Here is a 15,000-nt window from a genome sequence, read left to right as displayed (position 1 = left end):
GTATCACTACGTTACGATGTGGACCTCCTGACAACTTGGTATCACTACGTTACGATGTGGACCTCCTGACAACTTGGTATCACTACGTTACGATGTGGACCTCCTAACAACCTGGTTTCTGATGAGGGGGATGTAGCATTTCAATGTCGAGTTGTAGCATTTAGGTTTTGTGTCACGTTGTTCAACAGCATTGGAAGCTGTATGAAGTTCTCATCTCTTCCCCTGACCCTCTCCCTGGGCCTCTCCCTGACCCTCTCCCTGGTCCTCTCCCTGACCCTCTCCCTGGTCCTCTCCCTGACCCTCTCCCTGGTCCTCTCCCTGACCCTCTCCCTGACCCTCTCCCTGGCCCTCTCCCTGTCCCTCTCCCTGGCCCTCTCCCTGGCCCTCTCCCTGACCCTCTCCCTGACCCTCTCCCCTGTCCCTCTCCCTGGCCCTCTCCCTGGCCCTCTCCCTGGCCCTCTCCCTGACCCTCTCCCTGACCCTCTCCCTGGCCCTCTCCCTGTCCCTCTCCCTGTCCTCTCCCTGGCCCTCTCCCTGACCCTTTCCCTGACCCTCTCCCTGGCCCTCTCCCTGTCCCTCTCCCTGGCCCTCTCCCTGGCCCTCTCCCTGGCCCTCCCCCTGACCCTCTCCCTGACCCTCTCCCTGGCCCTCTCCCTGTCCCTCTCCCTGGCCCTCTCCCTGGCCCTCTCCCTGGTCCTCTCCCTGAACCTCTCCCTGACCCTCTCCCTGACCCTTCTCTGACCCTTTCCCTGGCCCTCTCCCTGGCCCTCTTCCTGGCCCTCTCTCTGGCCCTCTCCCTGGCCCTCTCCCTGGCCCTCTCCCTGACCCTCTCCCTGACCCTGGCCCTGACCCTCTCCCTGACCCTTCTCTGACCCTTTCCCTGGCCCTCTCCCTGGCCCTCTCCCTGGCCCTCTCCCTGGCCCTCTCCCTGACCCTCTCCCTGACCCTTCCCTGACCCTCTCCCTGACCCTCTCCCTGGCCCTCTCCCTGTCCCTCCCCCTGGCCCTCTCCCTGGCCCTCTCCCTGGTCCTCTCCCTGAACCTCTCCCTGACCCTCTCCCTGACCCTTCTCTGACCCTTTCCCTGGCCCTCTCCCTGGCCCTCTTCCTGGCCCTCTCCCTGGCCCTCTCCCTGGCCCTCTCCCTGACCCTCTCCCTGACCCTTCCCTGACCCTCTCCCTGACCCTCTCTCTGGCCCTCTCCCCGGCCCTCCCCCTGGCCCTTTCCCTGACCCTCTCCCTGGCCCTTTCCCTGACCCTCTCCCTGGCCCTCTCCCTGACCCTCTCCCTGACCCTCTCCCTGGCCCTCTCCCTGGTCCTCTCCCTGACCCCCTTCCTGACCCTCTCCCTGACCCTCTCCCTGACCCTCTCCCTGACCCTCACACTGGCCCTCATCCTGGCCCTCTCCCTGGCCCTCCCCTGGCCCTCTCCCTGGCCCTCTCCCTGACCCTCACCCTGGCCCTCCCCCTGGTCCTCTCCCTGGCCCTTTCCCTAACCCTTTCCCTCTCCCTGACCCTCTCCCTGGCCCTCTCCGTGGTCCTCTCCCTGACCCTGACCCTCTCCCTGACCCTCTCCCTGGCCCTCTCCCTGGTCCTCTCCCTGACCCTCTCCCTGACCCTCTCCCTGGTCCTCTCCCTGACCCTCTCCCTGGCCCTCTCCCTGACCCTCTCCCTGGTCCTCTCCCTGACCCTCTCCCTGACCCTCTCCCTGACCCTTCCCTGACCCTCCCCCTGACCCTTTCCCTGACCCTCTTCCTGACCCTCCGCCTGACCCTCTCCCTGACCCTTTCCCTGGCCCCTCTCCCTAACATTTTCCCTGTCCCTCTCCCTGGCCCACTCCCTGGCCCTTTCCCTGACCCATCCCTTGGCCCATCCCCTGGCCCTTTCCCTGACCCTTGCCCTGACCCTCTCCCTGACCCTTGCCCTGACCCTTTCCCTGACCCTTTCCCTGACCCTCTCCCTGACCCTTTCCCTGACCCTTTCCCTGACCCCTACCCTGACCCTCTCCCTGACCCTCTCCCTGACCCTCTCCCTGACCCTCTCCCTGAACCTTTCCCTGGCCCTCTCCCTAACACTTTCCCTGACCCTTATCCTGACCCTCTTCCTGACCCTCCTCCTGACTCTCTCCCTGACCCTTACCCTGGCCCCTCTCCCTAACATTTTCCCTGTCCCTCTCCCTGACCCTTTCCCTGGCCCATCCTCTGGCCCATTCCCTGGCCCTTTCCCTGACCCACCCCTGGCCCATTCCCTGGCCCTCACCCTGGCCCTCTCCCTGTCCCCTTCCCTGTCCCTGGCCTTCTCCCTGTCCCTCTCCCTGGCCCACTCCCTAACCCTCTCCCTGTCCCTCTCCCTCTCCCTGTCCCTCTCCCTGACCCTCTCCCTGACCCTCTCCCTGTCCCTCTCCCTGACCCTCTCCCTGGCCCTCCCCCTGGCCCTCTCCCTCTCCCTGGCCCTCTCCCTTTCCCTCTCCCTTTCCCTCTCCCTGTCCCTCTCCCTGACCCTCTCCCTGGCTCTCTCCCTGACCCTTTCCCTGGCCCTCTCCCTCTCCCTGTTCCTCTCCCTCTCCCTGTCCCTCTCCCTGGCCCTCTCCCTTTCCCTGGCCTTCGCCCTGTCCCTCGCCCTGACCCTCTCCCTGGCCCTCTCCCTGGCCCTCCCCCTGTCCCTCTCCCTGTCCCCCCCCTGGCCCTCCCCCTGTCCCTCTCCCTGTCCCCCCCCTTGACCCTCTCCCTGGCCCTCTCCCTGACCCTCTCCCTGTCCCTCTCCCTAACCCTCTCCCTTTTTCTCTCCCTGTCCCTCTCCCTGGCCCTCTCCCTGGCCCTCTCCCTGGCCCTCTCCCTGGCCCTCTCCCTGTCCCTCTCCCTGGCCCTCTCCCTAACCCTCTCCCTGTCCCTCTCCCTAACCCTCTCCCTGTCCCTCTCCCTAACCCTCTCCCTGTCCCTCTCCCTAACCCTTTCCCTGTCCCTCTCCCTGGCCCTTCCCCTGACCCTCTCCCTGTCCCTCTTCCTGGCCCTTCCCCTGAGCCTCTCCCTGTCCCTCTCTCTAACCCTCTCCCTGCCCCTTCCCTGGCCCTTCCCCTGACCCTCTCCCTGTCCCTCTCCCTGGCCCTTTGTGATTGACTGTAACCAAGGTTACTGAGGATTCAACCTGGACTTGACTGTTACCAAGGTTACTGATGATTCAACCTGGACTTGAGTGTTACCAAGGTTACTGAGGATTCTACCTGGACTTGACTGTTACCAAGGTTACTGAGGGTTCAACCTGGACTTGACTGTTACCAAGGTTACTGAGGATTCTGGCCACATGAGTCCCTCAAGATAAGATGACCTTCTGAAAGGACAAAATAGCCTGTTGACTGACTGTCGCTCTGTCTCCCCTCACAGTGACGTGTCCAGTGAACGAGGTCCTAACAGCCCCTGTCTCCCCTCACAGTGAACGAGGTCCTAACAGCCCCTGTCTCTCCTCACAGTGACGTGTCCAGTGAACGAGGTCCTAACAGCCCCTGTCTCTCCTCACAGTGAACGAGGTCCTAACAGCCCCTGTCTCTCCTCACAGTGAACGAGGTCCTAACAGCCCCTGTCTCCCCTCACAGTGAACGAGGTCCTAACAGCCCCTGTCTCTCCTCACAGTGTCGTGTCCAGTGAACGAGGTCCTAACAGCCCTAACCCTTTCAGAAGGTCATCTTATCTTGAGGGACTCATGTGGCCAGAATCCTCAGTAACCTTGGTAACAGTCAAGTCCAGAACAGCCCCTGTCTCCCCTCACAGTGACGTGTCCAGTGAACGAGGTCCTAACAGCCCCTGTCTCCCCTCACAGTGACGTGTCCAGTGAACGAGGTCCTAACAGCCCCTGTCTCTCCTCACAGTGACGTGTCCAGTGAACGAGGTCCTAACAGCCCGTCTCCCCTCACAGTGAACGAGGTCCTAACAGCCCCTGTCTCCCCTCACAGTGAACGAGGTCCTAACAGCCCCTGTCTCTCCTCACAGTGACGTGTCCAGTGAACGAGGTCCTAACAGCCCCTGTCTCCCCTCACAGTGACGTGTCCAGTGAACGAGGTCCTAACAGCCCCTGTCTCCCCTCACAGTGACGTGTCCAGTGAACGAGGTCCTAACAGCCCCTGTCTCTCCTCACAGTGACGTGTCCAGTGAACGAGGTCCTAACAGCCCCTGTCTCCCCTCACAGTGAACGAGGTCCTAACAGCCCCTGTCTCCCCTCACAGTGAACGAGGTCCTAACAGCCCCTGTCTCTCCTCACAGTGACGTGTCCAGTGAACGAGGTCCTAACAGCCCCTGTCTCTCCTCACAGTGACGTGTCCAGTGAACGAGGTCCTTACAGCCTCCACGGGTGTCATCATGAGCCAGTCCCCCGGTAGCGGCTTCCCCCACTTTGAGTCCTGTTCCTGGGTGGTGAAGGTAGAGCCGGGCTACAACATCACGTTCACAATACAATACTTCCAGACCAGCCGGCAGTTTGACCAACTGGAGATCTTTGACGGTGAGCGTCCTGTTTTAATGATTTAATGTTGTTTTAATGTTGTTTTAATGATTTAATGATTTAATTGTTGTTTTACAACAGGAGCACTGTAGTCCAGAACAGGAGCACTGTAGTCCAGAACAGGAGCACTGTAGTCCAGAACAGGAGCATTGTAGTCCAGAACAGGAGCACTGTAGTCCAGAACAGGAGCACTGTAGTCCAGAACAGGAGCACTGTAGTCCAGAACAGGAGCACTGTAGTCCAGAACAGGTGCACTGTAGGCCAGAACAGGAGCACTGTAGTCCAGAACAGGAGCACTATAATCCAGAACAGGTGCATTGTAGTCCAGAACAGGAGCACTGTAGTCCAGAACAGGAGCACTGTAGTCCAGAACAGGAGCATTGTAGTCCAGAACAGGAGCACTGTAGTCCAGAACAGGAGCACTGTAGTCCAGAACAGGAGCACTGTAGTCCAGAACAGGAGCATTGTAGTCCAGAACAGGAGCACTGTAGTCCAGAACAGGAGCACTGTAGTCCTAAACAGGAGCATTGTAGTCAAGAACAGGAGCACTGTAGTCCAGAACAGGAGCACTGTAGTCCAGAACAGGAGCATTGTAGTCAAGAACAGGAGCACTGTAGTCCAGAACAGGAGCACTGTAGTCCAGAACAGGAGCACTGTAGTCCAGAACAGGTGCACTGTAGTCCAGAACAGGAGCACTGTAGTCCAGAACAGGAGCACTATAATCCAGAACAGGTGCATTGTAGTCCAGAACAGGAGCACTATAATCCAGAACAGGTGCACTGTAGTCCAGAACAGGAGCACTATAATCCAGAACAGGAGCACTATAATCCAGAACAGAAGCACTATAATCCAGAACAGGTGCACTGTAGTCCAGAACAGGAGCACTATAATCCAGAACAGGTGCACTGTAGTCCAGAACAGGAGCACTATAATCCAGAACAGGTGCACTGTAGTCCAGAACAGGAGCACTATAATCCAGAACAGGTGCACTGTAGTCCAGAACAGGAGCACTATAATCCAGAACAGGAGCACTATAATCCAGAACAGAAGCACTATAATCCAGAACAGAGGCACTGTTGTCCAGAACAGGAGCACTATAATCCAGAACAGGAGCACTATAGTCCAGAACAGGAGCACTGTTGTCCAGAACAGGAGCACTATAATCCAGAACAGAGGCACTGTTGTCCAGAACAAGAGCACTATAATCCAGAACAGGAGCACTGTTGTCCAGAACAGGAGCATTATAATCCAGAACAGGAGCACTATAATCCAGAACAGAAGCACTATAATCCAGAACAGGAGCACTGTTGTCCAGAACAGGAGCACTATAATCCAGAACAGAGGCACTGTTGTCCAGAACAGGAGCACTATAATCCAGAACAGGAGCACTGTTGTCCAGAACAGGAGCACTATAATCCAGAACAGAGGCACTGTTGTCCAGAACAGGAGCACTATAATCCAGAACAGGAGCACTGTTGTCCAGAACAGGAGCACTATAATCCAGAACAGAGGCACTGTAGTCCAGAACAGGAGCACTATAATCCAGAACAGGAGCACTATAATCCAGAACAGAAGCACTATAATCCAGAACAGAGGCACTGTTGTCCAGAACAGGAGCACTATAATCCAGAACAGGAGCACTATAGTCCAGAACAGGAGCACTGTTGTCCAGAACAGGAGCACTATAATCCAGAACAGAGGCACTGTTGTCCAGAACAAGAGCACTATAATCCAGAACAGGAGCACTGTTGTCCAGAACAGGAGCATTATAATCCAGAACAGGAGCACTATAATCCAGAACAGAAGCACTATAATCCAGAACAGGAGCACTGTTGTCCAGAACAGGAGCACTATAATCCAGAACAGAGGCACTGTTGTCCAGAACAGGAGCACTATAATCCAGAACAGGAGCACTGTTGTCCAGAACAGGAGCACTATAATCCAGAACAGAGGCACTGTTGTCCAGAACAGGAGCACTATAGTCCAGAACAGGAGCACTATAGTCCAGAACAGGAGCACTATAAACCAGAACAGGAGCACTATAGTCCAGAACAGGTGCACTGTAGTCCAGAACAGGAGCACTATAATCCAGAACAGGAGCACTATAAACCAGAACAGGAGCACTGTTGTCCAGAACAGGAGCACTATAATCCAGAACAGGAGCACTGTTGTCCAGAACAGGTGCACTATAAACCAGAACAGGAGCACTATAATCCAGAACAGGAGCACTATAAACCAGAACAGGAGCACTGTTGTCCAGAACAGGAGCACTATAATCCAGAACAGGAGCACTGTTGTCCAGAACAGGAGCACTATAATCCAGAACAGGAGCACTATAAACCAGAACAGGAGCACTATAATCCAGAACAGGAGCACTATAAACCAGAACAGGAGCACTGTTGTCCAGAACAGGAGCACTATAATCCAGAACAGGAGCACTGTTCTCCAGAACAGGTGCACTATAATCCAGAACAGGAGCACTATAATCCAGAACAGGAGCACTATAAACCAGAACAGGAGCACTGTTGTCCAGAACAGGAGCACTATAAACCAGAACAGGAGCACTGTTGTCCAGAACAGGAGCACTATAATCCAGAACAGGAGCACTGTAGTCCAGAACAGGAGTAGACCTCTGGAAAGACTGTATGGTATTCCAGTATGCTTCGTGGTCGAGCTCTACACACCACCAACCTCTCTAAAAACTCTATTCTGTCTTGTTGCTGCATCAGAATTCAGACTCATTCTGTGTACTCAAATGATGCTGATTAGGGCCTTTACAACACAGGTCTGGAGTGAGGATGACGAAGGTCCTGGTACACTCAGGGAGGAACTCGTTTAGGGGCCTAGAAAATAAACGTGTCACGTTGTCAGAGACGATATCGTCTCCCCCCCCGTCCTGTCCTGGCATTATGTCCCTCACGGGCAAAACCCCGGAAACGTCCTCGTTCTCTTTTCGACGGAGCACTGCCTCTCCTGTGTATATCTGCATGTCATTAGGAAGCAGTGGTGTGTGTGTGGGGGGGGGGGGGTCGTGCTGTGAAAAGAATGGTGCCTTCGCACACAAGTATTGCTGATTACCCCTTTTTATCTTCCAATGAGCAGAGCGAGAACAGACGGGTCGGCCCTCGTGCCAAACACTGTGACTCGTTGGATGGGAATCTGTTTCTCAGTTCCCAGCTGAGGCAGAGTTTATCTCTGCCACGACAGCATGGGACCAAACTACTAGTACTTTGGCAAAGCCTAAAAAGAAATAGCTTCTATTGATTTAGGAGTTGAAAGCTCCTGTTAACATTACTAGAACTGACGTGTGTAGCCATGAAGCAACATGCTAAACACCTCAAGACGATATCTGGATGACCGATCATGTCTCAACAGGGACTGTCTCTATTCAGCATGAAGGAACTCAAAATGTAGTCACACCATAAATGTTTATGAGATGTTATTTAAACCCTTGGTTGTTAAATGGTTCATTATGAGAAACCGATCTAGTCCATAATTCTCTCAACCTTTCTGACCAGCATGTCTCTCTCTCTCTCTGTCTCTCTCTGTCTCTCTGTCTCTCTGTCTCTCTCTCTCTCTCTCTCTCTGTCTCTCTCTCTCTTTTTCTCTCTGTTTTTCTGCCACTCTCCCTCTCTCTCTCTTTATTTATTTGTCTCTCTCTCTCTGCCCCCCACCCCCCCCCCCCCCCCCCCCCCTCTGTACAGGTCCGTCCAGACAGAGTCCTCTCCTGGTCACTCTGAGTGGAAACTACTCCTCTCCTCTCAGCATCACCAGCTCTAACAACAAGGTCTACCTCCACTGGTCCTTCGACCACACCACCAGCCACAAAGGCTTCCGCATACAATACTCAGGTGAGTACAGGAGGGGTTTGGGTGTGGGGTTGTCTCTTCGGGTTTCTGTGTGTGTGTGTGTGTGTGTGTGTGTGTGTGAGTGAGGATTGTGTGTGTGTGTGTGTGTGTGTGTGTGAGGATTGTGTGTGTGTGAGGATTGTGTGTGTGAGGATTGTGTGTGTGTGTGTGTGTGTGTGTGTGTGTGTGTGTGTGTGTGTGTGTGTGTGTGTGTGTGTGTGTGTGTGTGTGTGTGTGTGTGTGTGTATGTGTATGTGTGTGTGTGTGTGTGTGTGTGTGTGTGTCGAACAGGCTTATGTAACTGTGAGGTAACATCTCGTAGATGCCAATGTAAAACAACGTCTATACAAACAGACTGACAAATACAACATGTTATTCCCTTTGATACAGTGTCAAGGTGTGATACCATGATGCAACAAAGCACCACTCAAACTACATCTGGGAAATAAGGAAATGATTCATTTGTTATTCTGTTATTTCCCCTCCTATGATGAAGGATGTGTTGATATAAGGACACCTGCATCACTGTTTAAAAACGTTACCTATCATCACTAGTCACCTAATCACTAATCACCTCCACTGTTCTCCCTGCCTCTCTCACTCCCCAATCCCTCTATCATGGCAATCCTATTTGTCTCTTTCCCTCTCTCACTTCTTCCCTCTCTCCCTCTCCCCTTCTCTCACTAGAGTCATCCCTGCCTCTCTCCCTCTCTCCCTCTCTCACCAGAGTCTCTCCCCCTCTCTCCCTTCCTCCCTCTCTCTCTCCCTCTCCCTGGCCGGATGTTCTTCTGTCACCCCCCCCCCCCTGTTTTTCACGATGGATTCAGTATAGTGGGATAAGTGACATACTGGTGGTATGTTCCAAATTGCAGACTTTTCCCTGCATAGAGAACTTTATTTTTTACCCAATCAAAGGTATTGCACTATGTAGGGGATAGAGTGTGGTTTGGAACGGAGCCTGGGTTAGTGTCAGACAGCAGCTCACAGGTTGATTGCTTCGTGGAGATGGAGTCCCTTGCTGTAAGGAAATACCTCAGTGGGGCTCAGACAGATGGTAGGAGCAGATTCTACGTTATCTACTGTTTTCTTGATCAATCCATCTTTTACCTCCTTGGCCTTTCCTTCCACCTGCTGCCCCTTCTTCTTTCCTTGATCTCTCTTTGTGTCTTCTCTCCCATGACCCCTACATCTCAATTCAATTCAATTCAATTCAAGGGCTTTATTGGCATGGGAAACATGTGTTAACATTGCCAAAGCAAGTGAGGTAGATAATATATAAAGTGAATATATAAAGTGAAAAACAACAAAAATTAACAGTAAACATTACACATACAGAAGTTTCAAAACAGTAAAGACATTACAAATGTCATATTATATATATATATATATATATATATATACAGTGTTTTAGCAATGTACAAATGGTTAAAGGACACAAGATAAAATAAATAAGCATAAATATGGGTTGTATGTACAATGGTGTTTGTTCTTCACTGGTTGCCCTTTTCTCGTGGCAACAGGTCACAAATCTTGCTGCTGTGATGGCACACTGTGGAATTTCACCCAGTAGATATGAGAGTTTTTCAAAATTGGATTTGTTTTCGAATTCTTTGTGGATCTGTGTAATCTGAGTGAAATATGTCTCTCTAATATGGTCATACATTGGGCAGGAGGTTAGGAAGTGCAGCTCAGTTTCCACCTCATTTTGTGGGCAGTGAGCACATAGCCGGTCTTCTCTTGAGAGCCATGTCTGCCTACGGCGGCCTTTCTCAATAGCAAGGCTATGCTCACTGAGTCTGTACATAGTCAAAGCTTTCCTTAATTTTGGGTCAGTCATAGGTGATGGCTTTGTTATGGAAGGTTTGTGAATCGTTTCCTTTTAGGTGGTTGTAGAATTTAACGGCTCTTTTCTGGATTGTGATAATTAGTGGGTATCGGCCTAATTCTGCTCTGCATGCATTATTTGGTGTTCTACGTTGTACACGGAGGATATTTTTGCAGAATTCTGCGTGCAGAGTCTCAATTTGGTGTTTGTCCCATTTTGTGAAGTCTTGGTTGGTGAGCGGACCCCAGACCTCACAACCATAAAGGGCAATGAGCTCTATGACTGATTCAAGTATTTTAGCCAAATCCTAATTGCTATGTTGAAATTTATGTTTCTTTTTGATGGCATAGAATGCCCTTCATACCTTGTCTCTCAGATCGTTCACAGCGTTGTGGAAGTCACCTGTGGCTCTGATGTTTAGGCCAAGGTATGTATAGTTTTTTGTGTGCTCTAGGGCAACGGTGTCTAGATGGCATTTGTATTTGTGGTCCTGGTGACTGGACCTTTTTTGGAACACCATTATTTTGGTCTTACTGAGATTTACTGTCAGGGCCCAGGTCTGACAGAATCTGTGCAGAAGATCTAGGTGCTGCTGTAGGCCCTTCTTGGTTGGGTGACAGAAGCACCAGATCATTAGCAAACAGCAGACATTTGACTTCGGATTCTAGTAGGGTGAGGCCGGGTGCTGCAGACCTTTCTAGTGCCCGCGCCAATTCGCTGCATCCCTGTCTAACCCCCACGACCTGTGTGAAGAAATGTGTGTGTTTTTTGCCAATTTTAACCGCACACTTGTTGTTTGTGTACATGGATTTTATAATGTCGTATGTTTTACCCCCAACACCACTTTACATCAGTTTGTATAGCAGACCCTCATGCCAGATTGAGTCGAAGGCTTTTTTGGAATCAACAAAGCATGAGAAGACTTTGCCTTTGTTTTGGTTTGTTTGGTTGTCAATTAGGGTGTGCAGGGTGAATACATGGTCTGTTGTATGGTAATTTGGTAAAAAGCCAATTTGACATTTGCTCAGTACATTGTTTTCATTGAGGAAATGTACGAGTCTGCTGTTAATAATAATGCAGAGGATTTTCCCAAGGTTACTGTTGACACATATTCCACGGTAGTTATTGGGGTCAAATTTGTCTCCACTTTTGTGGATTGGGGTGATCAGTCCTTGGTTCCAAATATTGTGGAAGATACCAGAGCTAAGTATGATGTTAAAGAGTTTTAGTATAGCCAATTGGAATTTGTTGTCTGTATATTTGATCATTTCATTGAGGATACCATCAACACCACAGGCCTTTTTGGGTTGGAGGGTTTTTATTTTGTCCTGTAACTCATTCAATGTAATTGGAGAATCCAGTGGGTTCTGGTAGTCTTTAATAGTTGATTTTAAGATCTGTATTTGATCATGTATATGTTTTTGCTCTTTATTCTTTGTTATAGAGCCAAAAAGATTGGAGAAGTGGTTTACCCATACATCTCCATTTTGGATAGATAATTCTTCGTGTTGTTGTTTGTTTAGTGTTTTCCAATTTTCCCAGAAGTGGTTAGAGTCTATGGATTCTTCAATTGCATTGATCTGATTTCTGACATGCTGTTCCTTCTTTTTCTTTTTCCTGTATTTCTGTATTGTTTTAGTGATTCACCATAGTGAAGGCGTAGACTCAGGTTTTCCGGGTCTCTATGTTTTTGGTTGGACACGTTTCTCAATTTCTTTCTTAGATTTTTGCATTCTTCATCAACCTTCACTATTACAGTGGAACGTTTTACCCAGGAAATTGTCTAAAAGGGATTGAATTTGTTGTTTCCAAACTGCATTCTTTCCATCTATAGCATTTCTTAATGTTACTCAGTTCCTTTGGCTTTGATGCCTCATGATTGTGTATTGCTCTGTTTAAGTAGACTGTGATTTTGCTGTGGTCTGATAGGGGTGTCAGTGGGCTGACTGTGAACGCTCTGAGAGACTCTGGGTTGAGGTCAGTGATAAAGTAGTCTACAGTACTACTGCCAAGAGATGAGCTATAGGTGTACCTACCATAGGAGTCCCCTCGAAGCCTACCGTTGACTATGTACATACCCAGAGCGCGACAGAGCTGCAGGAGTTGTGACCCGTTTTGTTGGTTATGTTGTCATAGTTGTGCCAAGGGGGGCATATGTGGGAGGGAATGCTGTCACCTCCAGGCAGGTGTTTGTCCCCCTGTGTGCTGAGGGTGTCAGGTTCTTGTCCGGTTCTGGCATTTAGGTCGCCACAGACTAGTACATGTCCCTGGGCCTGGAAATGATTGATTTCCCCCTCCAGGATGGAGAAGCTGTCTTCATTAAAATATGGGGATTCTAGTGGGGGGATATAGGTAGCACACATGAGGACATTTTTCTCTGTTAGGATAATTTCCTTTTGAATTTCTAGCCAAATGTAGAATGTTCCTGTTTTGATTAATTTAATGGAGTGAGTTAGGTCTGCTCTATACCAAATTAGCATACCCCCTGAGTCCCTTCCCTGTTTCACACATGGTAGTTTGGTGGATTGGACTACCAGCTCTCTGTAACCTAGAGGGCAACCAGTGGGTCCGTCTCCTCTATACCAGGTTTCTTGCAGGATGACAATGTCTGTATTACCGATTTCTTTGGTGAAGTCCGGGTTTCTGCTCTTTAGGCCAAAGGCAGATGACCTCAGGCCTTGGATATTCCAGGATAATATAGTGAAGGCTTTTTGTTCCATAGAGTGTCCAATGTTGTTGGTCGTGGTTTGGCCTCAGGCCAGTAAGTGTGAGCAGAGCCTGCTGAGCATCTGGTACATGCCATTGGCTTGGGCGAGTGTGAGAATGGGGGTTGGGACTGTTTGCCCGCTCACTACCTGGGCGTATGTGTGGCTTCCATGTTGAGGCCCTCTTTGCGGGAGTGGGGTGCATGGGGTGGGCAGGAGTGGCATAGGTCTGATCTGAGGGGGCCTAAATGGGGTGTGGGCATGGTTGACGTGGGGGGGGGTGTTGATTGGTTGGGGTGGGGGTGTGGATGTGTCTTGGTGTACTGTGGTCTGGTTGTAATTCCTCTTTGCGTGGGTCCTCTATGTGTTGGTCCAGGGGGGGGGTCCTGCAGATCTGGGAGGGTGTCTCGCTGGTCTGGGTGGGGTGTCTATTGATCAGTTGCTCCTGTGTGAAGTGTTGGGGATACGTTTGAGAGCGATGTCCTTTAGAGTTCGGGCAAAGGTGGGCACTTGCTGCCTTGTAGAGGTGGACCTGGTTATAGTGGCTGTTCAAGTCCAGGGTGGAGTGGTGGGCCAGGAAAACGTTTGGTTTTTGAGGCACAGTCACGGGAAATACTTGCATTTACCTGCTGTATTGTGGCAGGGTGGAAGTATTTTCGTGGTAGCAGGGTGGAGATAACCACTTGTGCATGGGGAAAGTAGAAGAAGCCTTTTCAATCACTCCCTTCAGTGCAAATCTGTGTCTTGTGTTTGTCCTCAGTGTCTGTGGGGGGGTTGTCAGAAGGGCTATCAGGGTGGCTGACAGGGGGGGTGCTCAGAGGGGGTGAGAGCCTCTGGGCTTGGGGTTCTTCATTTGTCTGTTCTGCTGTGATGTCGACTCTATGGTCAGGGTCTGGTGTGGACTGTTCTGCTGTGGTGTCGACTCTATGGTCAGGGTCTGGTGTGGACTGTTCTGCTGTGGTGTCGACTCTATGGTCAGGGTCTGGTTTGGACTGTTCTGCTGTGGTGTCGACTCTATGGTCAGGGTCTGGTGTGGACTGTTCTGCTGTGGTGTCGACTCTATGGTCAGGTCTGGTTTGGGACTGTTCTGCTGTGGTGTCGAGACTTTGTTGGGTGCTGAGGTGGGCTGTTCTGCTGGCTTCTCTGTGGGGGGTGGCCACCTCTCCTAGTGGGTTGTTCTCTGTCACACGCTGTCCCCCTCAACCTTCTCCTCCATCCCCTCACCTCTCTCCTCCATCCCCCTCAACCCTCCTCCACCAGCAGTCTGATACTCTCCCTCAGTGCCTTTCTGCTCTCCTCTTCTCCTGTTTGTATTTGTCTCACCACTGTCCAAAGTGCAGATATGTCTCTGTCCACCTCCAGCTCTCCGGGTCTGGTTAAGGGGCTGTTGTTGTGCTGGACTGTCGTCTGGTCTGGTGCTGACTGAAGTGTAATCACCTGCGGTTCCAGCTCCAACCTGCCTTATCTCCAGCTGGATGAATTGTCCTTCATTTCAATGAGGGAGTGGTAATCTGTGCTGGGAGGGTTGACTCTGCTTTCTCCGCTGGGTGTTGCTCGTCTGTGGGGTTATATAATGAGAAGGTCTGGTCTTTATCAAGGGAGAGCTTCTCCTGCTGGGCTAATTCTTTAATTAGGTGAAAGTCCAGCTGAAACTGTTTGGGGTTACCCTGTACCATTACTGTTCCGGACTTATAGATATTTATATTACTTGACTCAGAGTCCTCGTTATCAAGTTTTCTGAGTTTCCACCCCTCGTTAACCGCCCCTCTCTTAACAAAGGGGGTAGTGTGCAATAAGCACTGTGCCATGCCAGGGGAATTGTTTGTGTGGAAGATAAGGTTGTTGATGTTCCCATTTTTGTAATAGTTAGCAAAAGTGTCTCTTGATTTTCCATAAGGAGCTTCATTTTGTAATATTTTCCTTGCCCTTATCATTCTTTACATGCAAAGGGTACTCTATTTTAATTACCTCTGAACAGTGGGAGGGAGCTTCTAAGGCTTCTCCATTTGGTTGGGGGGTAGACTGTTTGACTCTCCTGCCATTGTTGGGCTAATGGGCTTTGACACCTCTCACTTGACACGTCAGTGCTAGTTTGAAGCTGTATCAAGCTTGGCAGAATTATGTTAGAATTCAGT

General features: G+C 50.9%; 1 protein-coding gene across 1 annotated transcript in view; it reads left to right on the top strand.

The window, feature by feature from the left end:
* Positions 1-15,000, top strand: part of LOC109883181 (CUB and sushi domain-containing protein 2-like) — an 899,659-nt gene that overhangs the window by 760,667 nt on the left and 123,992 nt on the right. Inside the window, 4 exon segments of the mRNA XM_031794932.1 lie at positions 3,791-3,941; positions 4,029-4,088; positions 4,299-4,487; positions 8,192-8,338. Coding sequence (XP_031650792.1) covers positions 3,791-3,941; positions 4,029-4,088; positions 4,299-4,487; positions 8,192-8,338 — 547 coding nt within the window.

This window comes from Oncorhynchus kisutch, linkage group LG17 (genome assembly GCF_002021735.2).
Source record: "Oncorhynchus kisutch isolate 150728-3 linkage group LG17, Okis_V2, whole genome shotgun sequence".
NCBI classification, from domain to species: Eukaryota; Metazoa; Chordata; class Actinopteri; order Salmoniformes; family Salmonidae; genus Oncorhynchus; species Oncorhynchus kisutch.
Note: the sequence above shows the minus strand (reverse complement) of the source record. Positions and strands in the feature narration are given on the sequence as shown.